This window comes from Cajanus cajan, chromosome 10 (assembly GCF_000230855.2).
Source record: "Cajanus cajan strain Asha chromosome 10, NIPB_CcT2T_4, whole genome shotgun sequence".
Taxonomy (NCBI): Eukaryota; Viridiplantae; Streptophyta; class Magnoliopsida; order Fabales; family Fabaceae; genus Cajanus; species Cajanus cajan.
In genome coordinates, this window is record NC_138526.1 from 47,435,051 (window position 1) to 47,453,442 (window position 18,392).

The window sequence follows — 18,392 nt, forward strand, 5'->3', positions numbered from 1 at the left end:
TAATCACCTATACACTACCAGTGTAAAGCTTTTACACTAGCAGTCAATCAGAGCCGTTAATAGTGCATTTTTTATTTTAATTTAGTTAAATGAGCAGATGAAAAAATACCATTAACGGCTCTGATTGACTGTAAGTATAAAAAGTTTTACACTGGCAGTGTATAGGTAATTAACTCTACAATATAAGCCTCTCGCATTATCAGTTACTAAAAGGTTCACAAAAATTCCATTTCACTATGATTAACACATGAATAAGACCTCAATGAGGATGAGTTTCTAATATACCAATAACTACATGCTAATATGTTATAAGGATGGTTAACTAATTATTCTGATTTATTCTCTATTAGCTAATTACTCTTATCATGTGCACATGATTAAGGCACATGTACATGAACCAAGCACTTACAGTCCCTACTTACTCAAGTATATACATCATTCTTGGATCCACATCAAGATATTTCAAATAGTACAATAATAATTTGTGTGGTAATGACAAAATGCTATATGACCTTTATGCCCTAGTTGTTATAATCAATACACTTTACTATAAACCATTTTGATTTCATTAAGGCTAATAAGGAGAAAGGTTAGTTTAGAAACTCATATCTTACAAGTATATTTGATTTCCACTATTGCTATGAAATTTTTTTAGTAAGTAATTTGTATGTGTATTATGATCCTTGAGACATAAGTATTTCAGTGTTTTTTAGTCTTAAAACTTGTCTTGACTTTGATAGATTCTTAGAATCCAACTCATAAACTTTTATTTACTATAAAAATAAAAAAATGAGGGGGGAAATTCACATAAATAATAGATTATCAACTTATTTAGAAAAATATTATTTTGTGAGAGTAGAGATGACGTGGATGTAAAGACCAATTGTTATTTGAAATCTTAAAGCAGTTAGAGTTGTTAAATATGTTACACTATTAAAATTAGAAGTAGTGGTTAATTGTGATTATTTCAATTAACATAAAAAGGAAAGAGTAAAATTTATTCATCAATTGAACAACAAAGTTCATTTGAACTGTACTCGAAACACAAGGAAGGTGTTTGAATCTCATTCAACAAAACGTTAGTAGCCAAATCTAAACATACTACTAATTAATATTTTATGGTCAGTTTGGGAGTTAGAAAAAAATTCAATGTTGGAGTAGGGGACTAGTGAAAGCAAACCTCATAATTGTGTTTCCCAACAGAAAAGTTAAGGTCCAAGGAATAACCACTTCCTCATGAGTCATTATAAAAGGTAGTTCAAAGTTCTAACCAAAGTGAAGGAGACAAATTAAAACAAACATAAACCCTATTGGCTTTTGTCTTGTTTCTCTAGCACTTGTTGTCTCAAGTGTCATAGCCCAAGAAAGAGCCCCTCATAGACTTGTGTATGAGAATCCCAAAGCCTTTCCACCATCAAAATATGGCTTCTTTCACCCCAATGCGAAAAAATTGAGACCAAAGACCCTTGTACTGCATCTAAATGTTCACCAATGCCCTTGGCGACACAAGTGGAAGCTACTGGAATTCATGAAAGCAAAGCCTCAACACATGAAAAAGGTGGCCAAAAATTATAGGAGCTAGTGGCATAGCAAGCATTGTCTTTGGTGTTACTTTTGTTGTGGTTTTAGGAATAGGGGTGTACCATGTGAGAGTCACACGCTGAGCCAACATGAGTAGAGCCAAAGCCAATGGTGCTGTTCAACTACATGCTAGACGTACCTTCTATTATAATTACTACAAAATCTCACCCTAGATTTATAATAGGGCATGTAATGTGATATACCTACCCCTCAACTTTGATTTCTTTTCATATTATCTTACGATTAAACTAATACTTATATGCTTTTATCTTCTACAATTTGTTTTGGTTAGCCAATGTATTTATCAATTGTTGTGAATTGTCATATGGGGATTAATTTCAAATTTGGGTCTTGCCTAACGATTATCAAGGTCAAGCGTTTCCAATTTTTTTACTATCTTATTAAATTGTTCAATGTTAAATATATTACAGAATTTTTGTAATGTTAAAATTTATATTATGAAGACTAATTCTATAATGTAAAAGTTTATATTACAAAAACTAATTTTTATAATGTGATCTTTTATACATTATAAAAACTAGTTTTAATAGTGTATTTTTCTATATTACCAAAATTGGTTTTGTAAAATATGTAAAAAGAGACAGATCAAAAGATTTTTTTTCTTCTCAAGATGACATTGAAGAGATGGTGGAAAAAGAAAGGAGAGAAAGACGAGGGAAAATAAGGATATTTTAGAAATACATTAAAAAAAACTGTTTTATGACTATTGTTCAGCCCAAGGACATGATACAATATTTTTTTTTGCGATTTATTTTATAAGTCGTGGTGTTTGTATACTTGATCTTGGTGAAGCGGAAATGGCTAGGAAGTGAAGTGAAGAGAAGATTACACTACATATTTCGATGGTAGCAAAGAAGAAATATCACATAAAAGCAAAGAAATACGCAAAGTTTGATGTTGAAAAACTTCTTTGCAAAAGTGAAATGAGATCGGATGGTAAGATGTAATATAATCGTGATGTTAATATATATATAGTTAGCATATCAACTGAGAGAGAATTTATTATGAGAGATGAGAGAGTTAAAATATAATTCTTAGATTAATTTATTCCTACTTGATTAAACTCTAAATTTTCTCTCACTTGATTAATTTAAGGATTATATTTTAACCCTCTCATCTCTCATAATAAATTCCCTCTCATTTGATATGCTCCTTTTATATATATATATATATATATTCTGTTTATTTCTTCTGAATTATTACATCACCCATTATATTATTATATCAATCGTTTTGTTTTCTTCATTCTCTCGAGGCATCAACACCCCCAAAAAATATCCAATAATCTTTTCCCGTATTTTAACTTGTTTCAATGAGTCAATCTGTTTATAATTTTATTATTTAAATGAGTAAATTAATTTTATGTGAAAAATTTTCTCCGTGGAACCTTTTTTTTCATCCAAGGCTGAAATTGTTTAAGACTACATTTTTATTTTATCTAAGACTATATCATTTAGAGACAAAACTTAATTATAATTTCTTATATATAATTCATGTTATTTTCTAATAAAAAATAAAGTTTTACATCAATAATATATCCTTGCACTTAATATTGATTTTATTAATATACATTTATGTTATTATAATAAAACTTTAATTTTAATGGAAAAACAACACTAATTACATAAAAAAAAAATTAAAATTTTACATCTGTGATATATATTTATATTTAATGTCATCAATTTTATTAATATATATTTTTGTATATTATCAAGATAAAATTTTAATTCTGAGTAAAGAATATAGTAACTTCACATAAAAAAAAGCTATACTTAAATTTTCTCCTTCTTTCAACCCTCAAATGCTCAAATAAGTTTTAGGATTTTACTTTTTACTGTAATTCAGATAACTGTAGTCCTGATAAAAAAAATCCATATAACTTGCTATATGGCATAAATTTACAACACAGAACAATCTTTTTGATCATTAATTAAGGCCAAAAGTTTTCATTCTCGGCATGTGACTTCCCTGCTAATGGGTTAATATTCGACCACTGCAGCCACTTCTTCTCATGTGATCTTTCTCTTCTGCTGAACTGAAAATTTTCGCTTACGGTCCCCACAAGTCAGCATCATGCAACAGACCACCACATTGATTCCAACAGTTCCATGGTCCTTTCTTTTTTTTAAGGATCAAATTCAAGGATGTTCCTCTCCTCATTAGTCATTACTCAACCACTTCTTCTTACCCTTTACAGTGAGAGATCGTTTTAATATAACAAACTTTTCAGCATGCACACGTATTCCCATGTTATTGGACACACAACACCTTCATTCTCAACTTAATAACCCAAATCAACGCAGAAAAATAAAAATAAAAAAGTAAGAGTACTCATAAACTCATTAGTTCCTAACAAACGATTATATTTCTTCCAGTAGGACAAATATATATAGCTATGGATTTTATTATAAACGCTGCAAGGGGTTCCTATTTTATTCAAATTGAAAAAACAAATGTTAAACCAGCACTGGTTTGTTATTCTATAAAAAAAACACTGAAATTCAACGCTGTTATTTTTCTTTTGATACATGCACACAGTAATCTCTTTCCAAAACTGAAAATCAAAAAGATTAATTAGTCAGCTAATCAAATATTATTTTAATACTATAAATTCAACCGTGCTCGATTCCAGTTGCATTTTCATTTGTTTTATTTGTTATATGTATAGTTTCGGTTTAAGTTATTATCCATTCTAACTATTTACAGCATGTTTGTAGCTGCAGCAAGGTGATAAAAATCGGCTTTTTTTTCAGTGTGAAAGTAAAGCAACAGTTGAGATGCTTCTCATTTTTCATGGTGAAACCGTGATTTTTAGTTGTTCACCGCGCAGGCAAACTCACACTTAAGCGGTAATAACATGTTTAGGGTTTTTTAGAAATTCAAAGATCTCATTCTCAACTAGCCACCACTCACAGTGGATATAATGATTTGGCTGAAATAACCATATGTGAATGAGATTGTCTGCACCATTTTTAGTGGCTTCTATCTGGGAAGCGGTCTTCTGTGGAAGCTGTTGGAGATCCCTGATCTATATAAACAAGGTTATAATGGTGTATATAAGTGGCGAATAATCTCCACTATACAAACCGTTGAATTAGACTTTAAATCACTTTTTTAAGATAGTATCAAAATCTATCACAAATGTTATTGGGTTAAAGAGCTTAGAAATAAGAATTTACACTGTAAGCCAAAAATAAAAAAAGACAATTACAGACAAATCTTAAAATAAAAAAATCTATATTAGGTCTTCAGCAATCGGCAACACTAGAAAGGCATGAACTGTGTAGGTTCTTTCTGTGTTGTTTGTCTCCTCTTACTGTTTTTGATATACAATGAATGGAGACCTTTCATTTCTTGGGATTATATTTATATCTCTTGAAGCAGTTCTAGACCGAACCTGAATTATCATCACAATTTTCCACTTTCTAGTTGTACTGTACTTGCTTTAGTCTCAACTCTTTCTAGAGATCTAAAATTCCCCGAGCTTTTCCTGACAATGATTATGTTTTTGGCTTTTGTAGTTTACCATCCTGAGAATCACCACTTTATGCTTTTGCCATAGTCCATACCACATTGCACTTTGCAGGACTAACAATGCTGTTACATGAAAAAAATAATTTTGCTTTTATAAAAATGCTTACACTTTGCTGAATCAGTGAATCTATTTTCATTTCCTTGCAGGTGAATGAGGATGAGCCTGGAAAATGATTCTGAAAACCAGTGGGACAAACAGGTAAATGGGGTTTGTGTAGGTTGAATATATTTTCTTGTTTTATTTGGAAAAGGCTTGGCTCTTGGTCCAGGTTTTGAGATTCCTTGGGAATATCTTGGGATTTGGAACATCTATCTTCCTGCAGTGGAAATTTGTGGGTTTAACAATGTTCAATAGAAACCAGCAATTCCACCTGTCCATTTCAATGAAGACAACCTGTTTAAAGCATTTTCCAGCTTTTCTTGTTGCCTTTCTTAGCTGGATATTATACTTATAGTCAACCAAGACCACTGTCACAATTTTTGGGAAGCTAATGCTAGAGACTAGACTCTTTCACTAACCTTCCTTTTCCAATCACTTTTACAATTACTTCCCTTACCGCTTCTACATTTCCTTGGTAAATATGTAACTTACTGCAGAAGCATGCAAAGCGTGAGTTCATTTCTTTCTCAATTTTGAAAGCTATATAAATCACTGTGCTCTGTCCCATTATGGTACCTCATTACATTTCTTGGTATGTTCATTTTACCCCCGTGCTATCTCTGGTTAACAATGCCACTTCCATTGTCACTTTGGATCTTGGTTTACTTTGTGGTGTCTCCATTATTGTATGCTAGTTTTTCTGTGAAATCTGACTGATACTTACTCGTGTTTAGCATTTGTTTTCGTTCCTTGAATATGTGCGTACCTTGTGTCACTTGAAGAGCTTATAAGAATGAGGGTTTCTTCTTATTATTTAATGGCTGTGACAGGCTGTCTTTTGTTTGGGGGTGGATCAGGGAAGTTTCAGAGGTGAGTTTGATGCCTTTGCTTCTGTAAACAACAAGCAGAAACTGAAACTGATAACTCATAAGGAGTTCATAGGGTGATGCATGTTTACAATGCGATTGCTATGGGGGCTAAGGCTGCCCCTGCTCATACTGATTCAACTTTTGTGCCCCAACAAATCAAGCTACGAGTTACATGGTAAGGTTTTGTTTTGTTTTGTTTTTTTTATTCTTTCTTTTATCATATTCATGAACAAGTTCTTTGTATCAAAAAGTTTTAGGGAACTCCAGTGAAAAATGAGTGAATTTGTCATGATCTTTTTTCTTAATTTATTGAATTCCAAGTGCCGCTGGCTTATTTTCATTTGCTTCTATGACATTATCTAGATTGACTCGGATAGAGTGCTCTTGATATATAATAAAAGTTTAATTATCTTTTTATTTTCTATACTTTCATAAACATTACTTTTTAAGTCCTTGTAAATTTGTAATTAAAAAATGTTCTATTTTAGTCTCCATTCATAACATTTTTGTTTTCTTTTATTCCTTGTTGTCTATTATTACAGGGAGTGAAAGGTAAAAACTAATTATATATATAAATTAAAATAGAATGATTTTAATTATAGAAACGAGGAGTGAAAGGAAAAAAAATAACTGTATATACATAGAATAAAATAGAATGATTTTAATTATAGGAATTAAAATGTAAAATTCATGAAAGAATAAAAGAATGATTTATCTTCTAATAAATTTTCACCTGTTTTCATTTTCTCATGGAAGTACAGTACACATAGGATGTGGGAGAGCCTATGATTTAGCTAGTCACAACTTACAAGTATTGAATTATACATTTGTTAACTGCAGCTGAGGCTTTGTTCACTTTCAAGGATTCACTTCGTGGTCCACGTCAATTTAGATGCAGCATTGTGAAATATCCATGCCAAATGCAATGGCCTTGTCTTGACTGCTACAAACCAAAAGATCCAGGTGCTTTTTTCTCAAATTCTCTGTAAGCTCCTTCTCTCCGTCTCTCTGTATCTGTGTGTAGTGATTGATTTCAGAACTGAGTAAAAGATTGGGATTCACTCTAGAATTTAGTTGCTCAGGATATTCATCATTATGACCATACTTGGGTTAGGTAAAAAGATAAAATGATGTGGGAGAGTAATTTGTTATCCATACTTGTTTTTCAATTTTTGTAACTTGAGGTTAGGAATGTTAAACAGTTAAATACGTGTGCTTTGGAGAAATTATCATGTGGTCGACTACTTGATCTCTGATTAATCTTTATATGACCTGTAGTCAAGTATTACTATTTTCTTCTCATAATGCATCATGTAGAGGTTCATTGAGATTATAGACAATAAGGAGCCTGGATTACCTAACACTTTCTCCCTCTTTTAATTCTATGATAAAACTTTTCACTTTTCACTTTTCACGTCAAATGTTTTCCTTGGAAAAATTCCAGCTCAATCATAAGAATGGTAAGAAAAGCTCTCTACTTGAGAAACAGGTGGAATAACAGCAAAGATAGATGGGAATAATGACATTCCAACATTTACACCTCTTCGAGAAACTCAAGTTAGAAAACCAGGAGGAACAAGGAATGCTGCCATAGTTGGTAGTGTTGCTGCTGCCTTAATCATCATTGCTACTATGATTATTGTCTTTATCTGCCTGATGCGTGTTAAAAGATTTATGAGGCAAGCATCTGATGTTGCTTCTTCTATGCCCTCTCCCACATGTAAGTTAATTTAAAGACTTTAATCAGATTTCAGAGTTCTGGTTCATTTGGTTATAATTATTTTGGCATCATTTTTGACAGTTGAGATGGGAAGAGTCAACAACACGCTGCATGTTAATGATTTCTCTCCACATCATACGCAGAACACAAGGCAGTTAACAATTTTGGAACTAGAACAAGCTACACGAAATTTCAGTCAAAGTAATATTATAGGTGAAGGTGGATTTGGTTTTGTATACAAGGGCTTGCTTCAAGATGGATCTATTGTGGCCATAAAAAGACGTCTATTTGCTCTAACACGGGATTTCGTCCTTGAGGTAAAATGTGTAATGAAATGTCTTCTTTTTAATGTGTATGAAAACTAGCTTTCTTAGATGCAATATTGCAATATATGGTTCAGAAAGCTTTTACCAAGTATTTTGATTTCTTTCAACGGATGACAGGTAAAGCAGATAGCTCATATTCATCACATCCATCTTGTCAAACTTATAGGCTATTATGAAGACAGCTATCAACAATTACTTGTATATGAATATCTCCCTAACGGCAACGTAGGGTGTCACCTATATGGTACTATTATTCTCTTCTCAGTGTGATATTTGGAGTCTGATTGGATATAAGTTTAATAAAATTTTTAAGAATTTTTTTATTAAAAAAAATTATTAGAAAAATTCTTAAAAATTCTTCTAAACTCTTGATGCATGGGGTTATGCAATGTGCAGACAGTGAAGGTTTACCTATTGGAAGGTTAGACTTGAGGCGAAGGTTATCTATTGCTTTAGGCGCGTCCAAAGGTAAACCCATCTTGGTTATGATTTTTATTGTTTTCTTTTTCTTTTGGAAATTGGAAGTCAAAACAGTTAATTCAATCTCTACTTTTTTCAACAGGAGTGGAACATCTTCACAGTTTGGTCCCTCCTTCGGTTCACACCAATTTTAGAACTAGCAATGTTTTGTTAGATGAAAATTATACGGCCAAGGTTTCCGATTATGGATTCAGCAAATTGAAAACAAAAGTTGATCAGGCTGGCTCATCTTCAAATATAGACTGCTTTCTCGACCCAGAGTATGCTACAACTTACCCTTTTATGGAATCCAAATCATTTAAGCTTCAATATATACACCTTCATTTTACAAACACTACTTAACACCTTTTATTTATCACATCATATTTCTTGTCATATCTAAACTTATCTCTCTTTATGTGCCAATTAGTATTGAGGTGTCCACAAATCTTTTTCACTTTGTACTTTCCCTGATGATTTGAACTAATGGACTTTTAAATTTTCCACAAAGGTTGAGCTTTCCACAAAACTATTCGGAGAAGAGTGATGTATACAGTTTCGGGGTCTTCTTACTAGAGTTGCTTAGTGGTTGTGAAGCACATAACAAAAACATGACGAGCCCAGATGAAAATATAGTATTTCAGGTATGTATATGTATTATACGTGTTTCCAAAACTTGTTGGATTAAGATTTTGCCACCTTAAGCTTACTTGAATTAATTTGAAGGCAAAAAATAGCGTTGAGTTGGAGAACTTTGTTGACATAACGCTGGGAGAGGAAGAAAAGCATGGTGCAAGACGAATGATGAAGATGGCATTGTTATGTGTGGATATCACTTCTAGAAGACCATCAATGGCGCAAATTGTGCAAGAGCTGGAGCGGATTGAAAGAGAAATTGCTCCGATGTATTCTCAATTCAACGACGAGATTGGTGCCGTCACTCTTGGGAGTGAACTTTTTCAATAAGCCTTGCCATTTACATTATATAACGTGCTTGGAAACTCAAAATGAAAAAACAAAATGTTTGAAATGCTAAAGTTATAACTATTAGTTTGTCATTTTTAGCTACCATTTTTTTAGTGCACAATTATTATTGTTATGGTTATCGTAGTTTTAGGTATATTGGTCCTGGAAGGATATTCACTTGTAATTATTGCATTATTCAAAGTTAATAAAAATGTATTTATCTCTCTAATAAGCGGATCGAGTTATATCTCTAGTTATAAAAAAATAATATTGAAAAGAGTAGAATTAGATTGGATATTAATGGATCAATTTTATTTTTTTGTGGATATTATAAATCGGGTTAACTATATATTTTTAGTTTATGAAGTTTTTCAAAATTCAGTTTTTAGTCCTTAAACAAAAAGTTTGATTAATCAAGATCTTTCAACTTTTCTCATAAAATAATAAAAAATAATAAATTTTAATGTATATTTTAATATGTAGATATAGAAACTAACTTTTGTAATTTAATTTCATAATAAATTGTAATATATATAAATTCATATTAAGTCACACTTTTAGAAGAAAGAAAAAAAATATAATGCTTATTGAGTTTAATAAATATATTATATTAGTAATTAAGTATCATAATTAATAGTTTAGTATAAGTAAAATTGACTCTCCAATTACATCAAATACTATATTACTATGTTTATAAAGTATAATATGTAGTTAATGAATAAGTATAGAAATAAAGTGATAAATTATTATTATTTATATCCATTAATTTATTAATGTTATGTTAATGCGTATTTGAACTTTTCTATTTTAAAATGTTTCATAAACAATATATTTTAAACAGCAACAATAATATAATTTTATAATGTCTATTTTAATGTCTACATACTGTATAGGTACTTCCTCTAAATATATGTATAAGTAAAAAAATCAAATATTTTTAGACTAAAATATAAGCAAAATTTCAATTAAGTAAATTTTACTTGATATTCTTAATCTAAAAATACTCCTAAAGCAATTAATAGAAGTACTATCTACTATAAAGGTATAAAGGTGATTAAGAATATTTTTGAAAATATAGTGGATATAAAATCGTGAAAATTAAATACATTTTATTAACATAATATGATTATTTTTTATTTTTTATTTTTACATATAAGTCGAGAGAGTATCAATTCTACAGTAATTATAATTTTTTATTTAAACATAACAAATTTAATGAGCATCATAGTTACTTGTCAAATAAAATTAAATATGAAATATAATATACAGTTAAAAGGGTAACATTTTTAATGCATTAAAACATTTATTACATTAATTAAATGTAATAAATATGATATTTAATATATTAAAAGTAAAATCGAGTGTCAAATAACAAATACTATTTTTATTAAATATAAAACTTTAATATATAATTTGGCTCTTAATTTTTTAAAATCTTTTAATTAGGTATTTTAACTAAAATTTTCATTAGATCTTTCATCTTTTAATATTTTTGTAATTTAGTTCTTGAATTTATAAATTTGATTACAATTCATGAATTTTCATAAAGTTTTATTTATATTCTTATATCTAAATAACTACATTAGATTATTATTTCATGTCATCATTTATATGTATCATATTTTAATATATATTTGATAAGAATTATTGTAGAATAGTAAGAATTTTTTTATAAATAGAGATCAAACCCGATACATAATCAATAAATTATTTTACATAAATTAAAGAGATTTATATTATTATTACATGTATGATTTATTTTTAAATATATTATACTTAACAAATATCAAAACTATTTGGGTCAATCCAGTGATAAAAGTTGAGATAGAATACATTAAGTCTTAGCCTCTCATATTTTCATTGTAATTCCATAAATAAAAAATATATTTAACAAATATCATAATTAATATATTATAATAATTTGATTGGTAAAAAATATTAAATATTATATTTATTAAATATAATTAAATAGATGTTAAATACAACATACATTAAAAATAGTTTTCAAATGAAACAAAATCACCAAATGAATAATATACAAAACATATATATCATATATCATGACCTTCTAATATTAACATAAATATATATATATATATATATATATATATATATATATTCCTATTGTATGCATTTATCAACACATGCCTTTCAATTTTTATTTTTTAAAATTATGTTGAGAGATTTGAAAATCTTATTCAAGTAATGGTGAAATATACTATTAATGGTTAGCTCATGAATAAAAAATTATTAAATATCAAACAACTTAAAAGAAGTTAGCATCTAGAGATATTTTTGATTGTGACTTTGTATCTAAAAATATGATCCTTATTTAAAAAATATAAATATCAAATATTTGAATTAATAACATTTAGTATAAATACTACAAAATTAACTTTTTATATTATTATAAAATAAATGTAACAATAATTTCAAAACATAGATAAAATACACTTTAAAAGATAAAATTAATAAAAATATATTTTATTATATAAAATATATTTTAAATTAATAATTCATCACACAAATAATCATACTGGTATATTATTATTTTTAATGTGTATAAAAATCTTAAATTTGAGTTAAATGGAGGAAATCGTTGAACGGACATTTTATATTTATGAATATTAAGTTTTGTAATAATAATTTTTAATAGATATTGACCCATTTATAGAGAGTTCTAATGGGAAGAAGAAAAACTGGGAGCGTTAAATATGGAGAGTTCCGTATGGAGTTGAAAGTCAACCAAGTCTCGCATCACAATTCACAGCAAACACTCACAGTCTCAGATCTCTCTTTCCTTTCACCAATTCGAATCCCTTCACAATGCGAATCCTCCTCGTGCTCTCCCTCGCCACCCTCCTCCTCTTCTCCTCCGTCTCTCCCACCCTCTCCGCCGACACCGCCGACGACGAGGACCTCAGCTTCCTCGAAGACGAGCCCTCCGCGCCGCCGCACGCCCAATTCCACGATGACGCTGATTTCGGCGACTTCGAGGACTTCGAGGACTCGGATGCGCACAAGGAGCCCGAGGTGGACGAGAAGGACGTCGTCGTTTTGAAGGCCAGCAATTTCACCGACGTCGTCAAGAGCAACCGCTTCGTCATGGTCGAATTCTACGCTCCCTGGTGCGGCCACTGCCAGGCCCTCGCGCCGGAATACGCCGCCGCCGCAACGGAGCTCAAGGGCGAGAATGTCGTTCTGGCGAAGGTGGATGCCACGGAGGAGACTGAATTGGGGCAGCAGTACGATGTTCAGGGTTTCCCCACTGTCTACTTCTTCATCGATGGAATTCACAAGCCTTATAATGGCCAAAGGACCAAGTGATTCTCTCTCTCTCTCTCTCTCTCTGATTCTCTCCTTCCTTATAGATTTTGATTTTATTGGATCTGACTTTTTTTTTTGTTTAAATTTAATTGGAATGCAGAGATGCTATAGTGTCTTGGATTAAGAAGAAGACGGGACCTGGTCTATACAACATAACTACATTGGAAGACGCTCAAAGCATTTTGACCAACGAAACTAAAGTTGTTTTGGGCTTCCTCAATTCTTTAGTTGTAAGTATTCACATTTCTTGCTTTTGGGGGATTGCTGTTTCTGTATATGTTTCCCGTCTGAGTTTAATACTAACCAACATGGTGTGATATGATGAATTGATAACTTTTGCCGCATGAGCATGTGATCGGGAGATCAATCTCCAGGTCTGTGTATATGAAAAAATATAGATCAACCCTTTAAATGGATTTCGGTGTTTCAAGAGGATATCCCGGATTCAAAAAGAAAAATGTTTTCCCTCTTTTTCTAATATTTTAAAATGGTTTGATTGGTTGATGTTTGCCTATGATGTTCATCATGAGAAGATGATTTTGGCTTTGTATCCTGGATGACGTGACAATTTTGGAGTATAATGACTGTTTTCCATTGTTGATTTGATTCTCTGGATTAAATATAGGCCCGAGTTGTAATAGTTGAATGAATGAAATTGTTGGTTGTTGTGGTTTGTTTATCCTGTGATGCATGATGTGCAGGGTTCTGAGAGTGAGGAGCTTGCTGCCGCATCAAGACTTGAGGATGATGTCAGTTTTTATCAAACTGTGAATCCTGATGTGGCAAAGCTTTTCCATATTGATCCAGAAGTCAAACGCCCAGCTTTAATCCTTATCAAGAAAGAGGAGGAAAAACTTAACCACTTTGGTTTGTTTAGTTTCTCATTCTTAGTCTTTGTTTCCCATTGCCGTATATTTTCTTTCCTTGTAATGTTGATGTATTTTCACTGTCTTTGCAGATGGTAAATTTGAGAAGTCGGCAATAGCGGACTTTGTCTTCTCCAACAAGTTACCTTTGGTAACAATTTTTACTCAAGAAAGTGCCCCATCAGTCTTCGAAAATCCAATCAAGAAACAGGTTGGTGTTTATACACATGTATCTTATCATGTTGTTATCTGTTGAGAACAATATTCTTCATCACATGCTTTGTGTTTGAAACTTCACTTTTAGGTGTTGCTGTTTGCAACTTCAAATGATTCAGAGAAGTTAATCTCAGTATTTCAAGAAGCAGCAAAATCTTTTAAGGGAAAGGTATAATTTATTACAGGCTACTAATTATTACTCTCTCTTATGTCATTCTTTCTCTAGACAAATTTGCATATGCCTTCTATTTAGAAATCAGCACAGTGCAAATAAAACAGAACAGTGTTTAGCTAGTCATGGAAGTAGATTGAGAGGGAGGGGTTTTGAAATTGAGTTAAAACATCATGTTTTTAAGTTAAGTGGCGGATGGAGTTTTGTATGATGTTGTTTGCTGTACTTAAAAACTGGATGACTATGTACAAAGAAGGTTTTAAAATATCACATGTAAGATAATTGCCAAAATTTTGAAAGCAAGTTCGTATTTGATTAACTTTAGGTCAAGATGAGTGCAGAAGAAAGTGCTGTGCAGAATTTTTCTAAGTTTATCAGTTTTACCTTAATCGTTTATTGTTTCCTTGTATCTATGCACCGTCCATCTGTTTCATTCTATTTTATTTGATGTTTTAGAAAAACATCAAATGAGTAGTTTAATTTGTTAGATTGACAAAGTAGTTTAAACTTGATAGTTTTGAACTTTTTACCATAGGTGTATACCTTGCTATAAGTAATGACACTGCCCCTATTTTAAAATCATTAGAGTTTAGCATTTGACTCATGCCTAATGATGATATCTGAAATTTGTTCTTTTTCTGGTTTTGCTACATTTTACAAACAAACCCTGTCATTTTATATAATGAAATTATAAAATTTACTTTGCGGATAAAATCTCACATCATTCATTTAGCTCTTGCCCCAAAAGGGTACTTAGTTTTTCTTATAATGATTTAATTGTGTTGCAGTTGATCTTTGTATATGTCGAAATGGATAATGATGATGTTGGAAAGCCTGTTTCAGAATACTTCGGTATCAGTGGGAATGCTCCTAAAGTAATTGTTTCTTCTTCCCTGTTTTAATTTTATTTATAAATGATAAGTCATGAAATTCATGACCTTAACATTTTACATCCTTTAAATCATTTAGAAGTATATTTAAGTAACTGGTGGAATTTCCAATATAGGTACTTGCTTACACCGGAAATGATGATGGAAGAAAATTTGTGCTTGATGGAGAGGTGACTGTTGACAAAATTAAGGTACTCTTTGCTCCCTTCCTGCCTAGGGTTCTGTTAATTTTGCTTACATGTTGGGGAATGTACATGGATGCTTTTAACCACCACTTAACAAGGTTGGAAAGCAATATTTTGACTAAATTTCTAATCTTCATTTTCCACAGGCATTTGGGGAAGATTTCCTCGGAGATAAGCTAAAACCCTTTTACAAGTCAGATCCAGTTCCTGAAAGTGTATGTTATTTTATTTCCCCCACAATCATTTATGTCCTATTATTAGTTTTCCACGTCTAAGTGTTTGCTAACTTGGTAACAGAATGATGGTGATGTGAAAATAGTAGTTGGGAATAATTTTGATGAAATTGTCTTGGATGAGTCAAAGGATGTTCTCCTTGAGGTAAAATTTTAACCCTTTACTTCGAGTTATATTTGCATCTACACCTTGATCATTTTAATTTAAATGCTTGTTGGAATCAGATTTATGCTCCCTGGTGTGGCCATTGCCAATCACTGGAGCCAATATACAACAAGCTTGGAAAACATCTTCGTGATATTGATTCTCTTGTAATAGCCAAGATCGATGGAACAACAAATGAGCATCCCAGGGCGAAGGTAAACCCAAATTTTTACTGCAAGCATGTGATACATGCTATTGTTATTATCAATAGAAATGTACTTGGTGCAACTCTTGTTAGGTTTTGGATTTTCAATCAATTATCAGAAGTCATTGTTCCTTTCAAGAATTCATCTATACTAGGCAATGAAAGATGTGAGAATTTATTGATCATTTTTTATTTGGTTTAACTTTGCAGCCTGATGGATTCCCTACTCTTCTCTTCTTCCCAGCAGGAAACAAGAGTTTTGACCCCGTATGTTAATATTAACCAACAGTACATATTTTATCAACTCAGCGACTCTGAATATGCATATGCTTTTGGGTGATTTAAATATATACAATTGTTTCACTGTGTCTGCAGATTACTGTTGAAACAGATCGTACAGTGGTAGCATTCTACAAGTTCCTCAAGAAACATGCATCAATCCCGTTCAAGCTCCAGAAACCAACCTCAACTTCTGAATCCGGGAGTTCTGATGCCAAAGAGAGCCAGAGTAGCAGTAGTGATGTGAAGGATGAGTTGTAAGGAGTTAAGTGATACATTTTTTATTTATAAAATTATTATTCGGACAGATATGACATAGTGACTGAGGGAGAAAATATCAGCTATTTCTTCTCACCCCTGGCCAATAAAGAAAAATAGGAGAAGAGGTGGGGGAGGGGGGTTATTGGCGTCGGAAAGAGGGACAAATGCCAGCAGGGCAACATAGAATTAACTACTTCAATTTTTACAACTGTGGGCATTTTAGAATTTTGGTTTCAGACTTCAGTAAATTCCCCCCTAAATTTTACTTCGCCCCCCCCCGCACTTAAAATAATTATGAAGAAAGTTACATGTATCGTAGAACTACTTGATGCGCGTTGATTTTCTTCTGTATCATCAATATAATGTTGTTGAATGAGAACTGGAGAAGTGATAAATATACGCAAGGGGAAACTCATAACTCACATTGCCTTCGTGAAGAAAAATGCTAGAAATTTTAGGTTTTCCTAGCTCATTTATCCATCTAGATAAACTTCTCCACAAGTATTTTTATGAAGAAAAAAAATAACTTTTTTAAGTTTAAAATTAGTTTATACTTTATATTTTGAAGAAACTAATGAGTTCTTACAAATTAATTATTAAACTCAATTTTACCCCCTCGGTATGTATAGTCATTCTTTGAATGGTAAGACTGTGAATGGAGGAAAAAAGCTTAGATAATTAGGCCTTTTTATGTGCTATCCTTAAGAACTTTTCTTTTTTAATTATATTTAATTATAAAAAGCTATATAAGAGAGAGAGAGAGAGAATAGATAGATTTTTACGGATATAAATTAAAATTGTTATTGTTTTTCTTAACAACGTTATAACAAGTTATAAAAAACGAAAATAGATAGTTTTCTATCTATATAAATTAAATATATTCTTATAGTGTTTAATATTTTATTTGAACTAATTATTTTACAAACTTTTTATTTATTAAAAAATATATAATCTCTATATTTAAAAACAATGAGTATCTGTATGAGAATATTTCTAGAATCTCTTTCAATGAGAGAAAAGTTAAAATTATTCTTTTAATTTTACGCCTAATTCAATTTTTTATTTATCATAATTATTTAATAATTAAATTTTAATATTTTTGAAATAAATTATCAATAAATAAAAATAATTTTATATTATAATATAAATTATTTATCATAAATTTAAAATATAATTTATATATTCAAGCATATACATAATTTATTTTAAATTTTAGTTATATATAATAAATATTTAATATGTGCATTACACAAACTAAAATATTAGTTATACAAATAATTTTATATTAATGTAAAATTGTTATATTTTATTATTTATTATTTAACGTGCATCAAGGTAATATTATACAAATAATTTATGTAATTTATACTAGTTATTCAAATAATTTCAGATTATATTATTTAGTTTTAAAACACATAAGAATAAAATTTACTATTATTAATTTTGAATTTTACAAGATTTAACATGAAAATTTTAGATCATTAGATTTGTTGGGCATCAGCCAAGTCCCTTTGTCATCTTCCATATCTTACAGAGATAATCAATGAGGGACTCCCTTGCTAAATTTGGACTTTTTTATTGTCAGGAAATAATTTTTGAGAATCTTCTTTCTTTACGGATAAATAAAAAATCGTCCTTCTTTTATTTTGATCTTGCTTGTACTGTTGTACTATTTATCCCTCTGGTTTCTAATTGCAGGACTTTAACCTCCTTCCATTAATGAAAAACAAAAAAAGAAGATAATGAATAATTATTGTAACTTAACAGTTAAATTAATTAAAAAAAAACTTTATAGAAGCTATTAAGTAATATATAAAAAATATCTAAGTCTACTTCTATCTCTTCTTTTATAAAATAATAATAATTAATTACCGTGAAGAAGCTTTAAATACTTGAAAACTATAAAGGGCATTGATGAGTTTTTTGAACACTGCAAATTATATATTTAATACCCTCATTGCCATTGATAGCTTTCATTATTCAAACCAACTTGACGTTTGGGAAATCGGAGAGGACGAGATTTCGTTTTCTTTTGTT

At 30.6% G+C, this 18,392-nt stretch overlaps 2 protein-coding genes across 3 annotated transcripts; both read left to right on the forward strand.

Moving 5' to 3' along the window:
• The first annotated feature begins 4,835 nt into the window (after positions 1-4,835).
• Positions 4,836-9,808, forward strand: LOC109788107 (putative serine/threonine-protein kinase PBL28). 2 transcript variants are annotated; one of them, XM_020346765.3, is made up of 11 exons: positions 4,836-5,335; positions 6,067-6,106; positions 6,179-6,280; positions 6,946-7,068; positions 7,595-7,825; positions 7,907-8,142; positions 8,269-8,395; positions 8,548-8,619; positions 8,714-8,891; positions 9,122-9,254; positions 9,337-9,808. In XM_020346765.3, the coding sequence occupies exons 3-11, from the start codon at positions 6,187-6,189 to the stop codon at positions 9,574-9,576; spliced, it is 1,434 nt and encodes a 477-aa protein (XP_020202354.1). In that variant the 5' UTR covers positions 4,836-5,335; positions 6,067-6,106; positions 6,179-6,186; the 3' UTR covers positions 9,577-9,808. The 2 variants fall into 2 exon arrangements, with proteins under 2 accessions (XP_020202354.1, XP_020202355.1); XM_020346766.3 differs by lacking the exon at positions 4,836-5,335 and adding an exon at positions 5,365-5,746.
• A 2,461-nt stretch (positions 9,809-12,269) lies between these two features.
• On the forward strand, positions 12,270-16,777 carry LOC109788111 (protein disulfide isomerase-like 1-4). The gene is made up of 12 exons (XM_020346769.3): positions 12,270-12,899; positions 13,004-13,133; positions 13,605-13,770; positions 13,862-13,980; positions 14,074-14,154; positions 14,946-15,032; positions 15,164-15,238; positions 15,379-15,447; positions 15,530-15,610; positions 15,691-15,825; positions 16,026-16,082; positions 16,191-16,777. The coding sequence occupies exons 1-12, from the start codon at positions 12,403-12,405 to the stop codon at positions 16,353-16,355; spliced, it is 1,662 nt and encodes a 553-aa protein (XP_020202358.1). The 5' UTR covers positions 12,270-12,402; the 3' UTR covers positions 16,356-16,777.
• The last annotated feature ends 1,615 nt before the right edge of the window (positions 16,778-18,392 follow it).

What these genes read in the sequence shown, in the direction of transcription:
- LOC109788111 (XM_020346769.3), top strand. Translation starts at nt 12,403, where the DNA reads ATGCGAATCCTCCTCGTGCTCTCCCTCGCCACCCTCCTCCTCTTCTCC. An exon ending in ATGAGCATCCCAGGGCGAAG is followed by an intron (nt 15,826 to 16,025) that starts GTAAACCCAAAT and finishes TTAACTTTGCAG; the next exon opens with CCTGATGGATTCCCTACTCT. An exon ending in GAAACAAGAGTTTTGACCCC is followed by an intron (nt 16,083 to 16,190) that starts GTATGTTAATAT and finishes CTGTGTCTGCAG; the next exon opens with ATTACTGTTGAAACAGATCG.
- LOC109788107 (XM_020346765.3), top strand. Translation starts at nt 6,187, where the DNA reads ATGTTTACAATGCGATTGCTATGGGGGCTAAGGCTGCCCCTGCTCATA. An exon ending in TTCTATGCCCTCTCCCACAT is followed by an intron (nt 7,826 to 7,906) that starts GTAAGTTAATTT and finishes CATTTTTGACAG; the next exon opens with TTGAGATGGGAAGAGTCAAC. An exon ending in CACGGGATTTCGTCCTTGAG is followed by an intron (nt 8,143 to 8,268) that starts GTAAAATGTGTA and finishes AACGGATGACAG; the next exon opens with GTAAAGCAGATAGCTCATAT.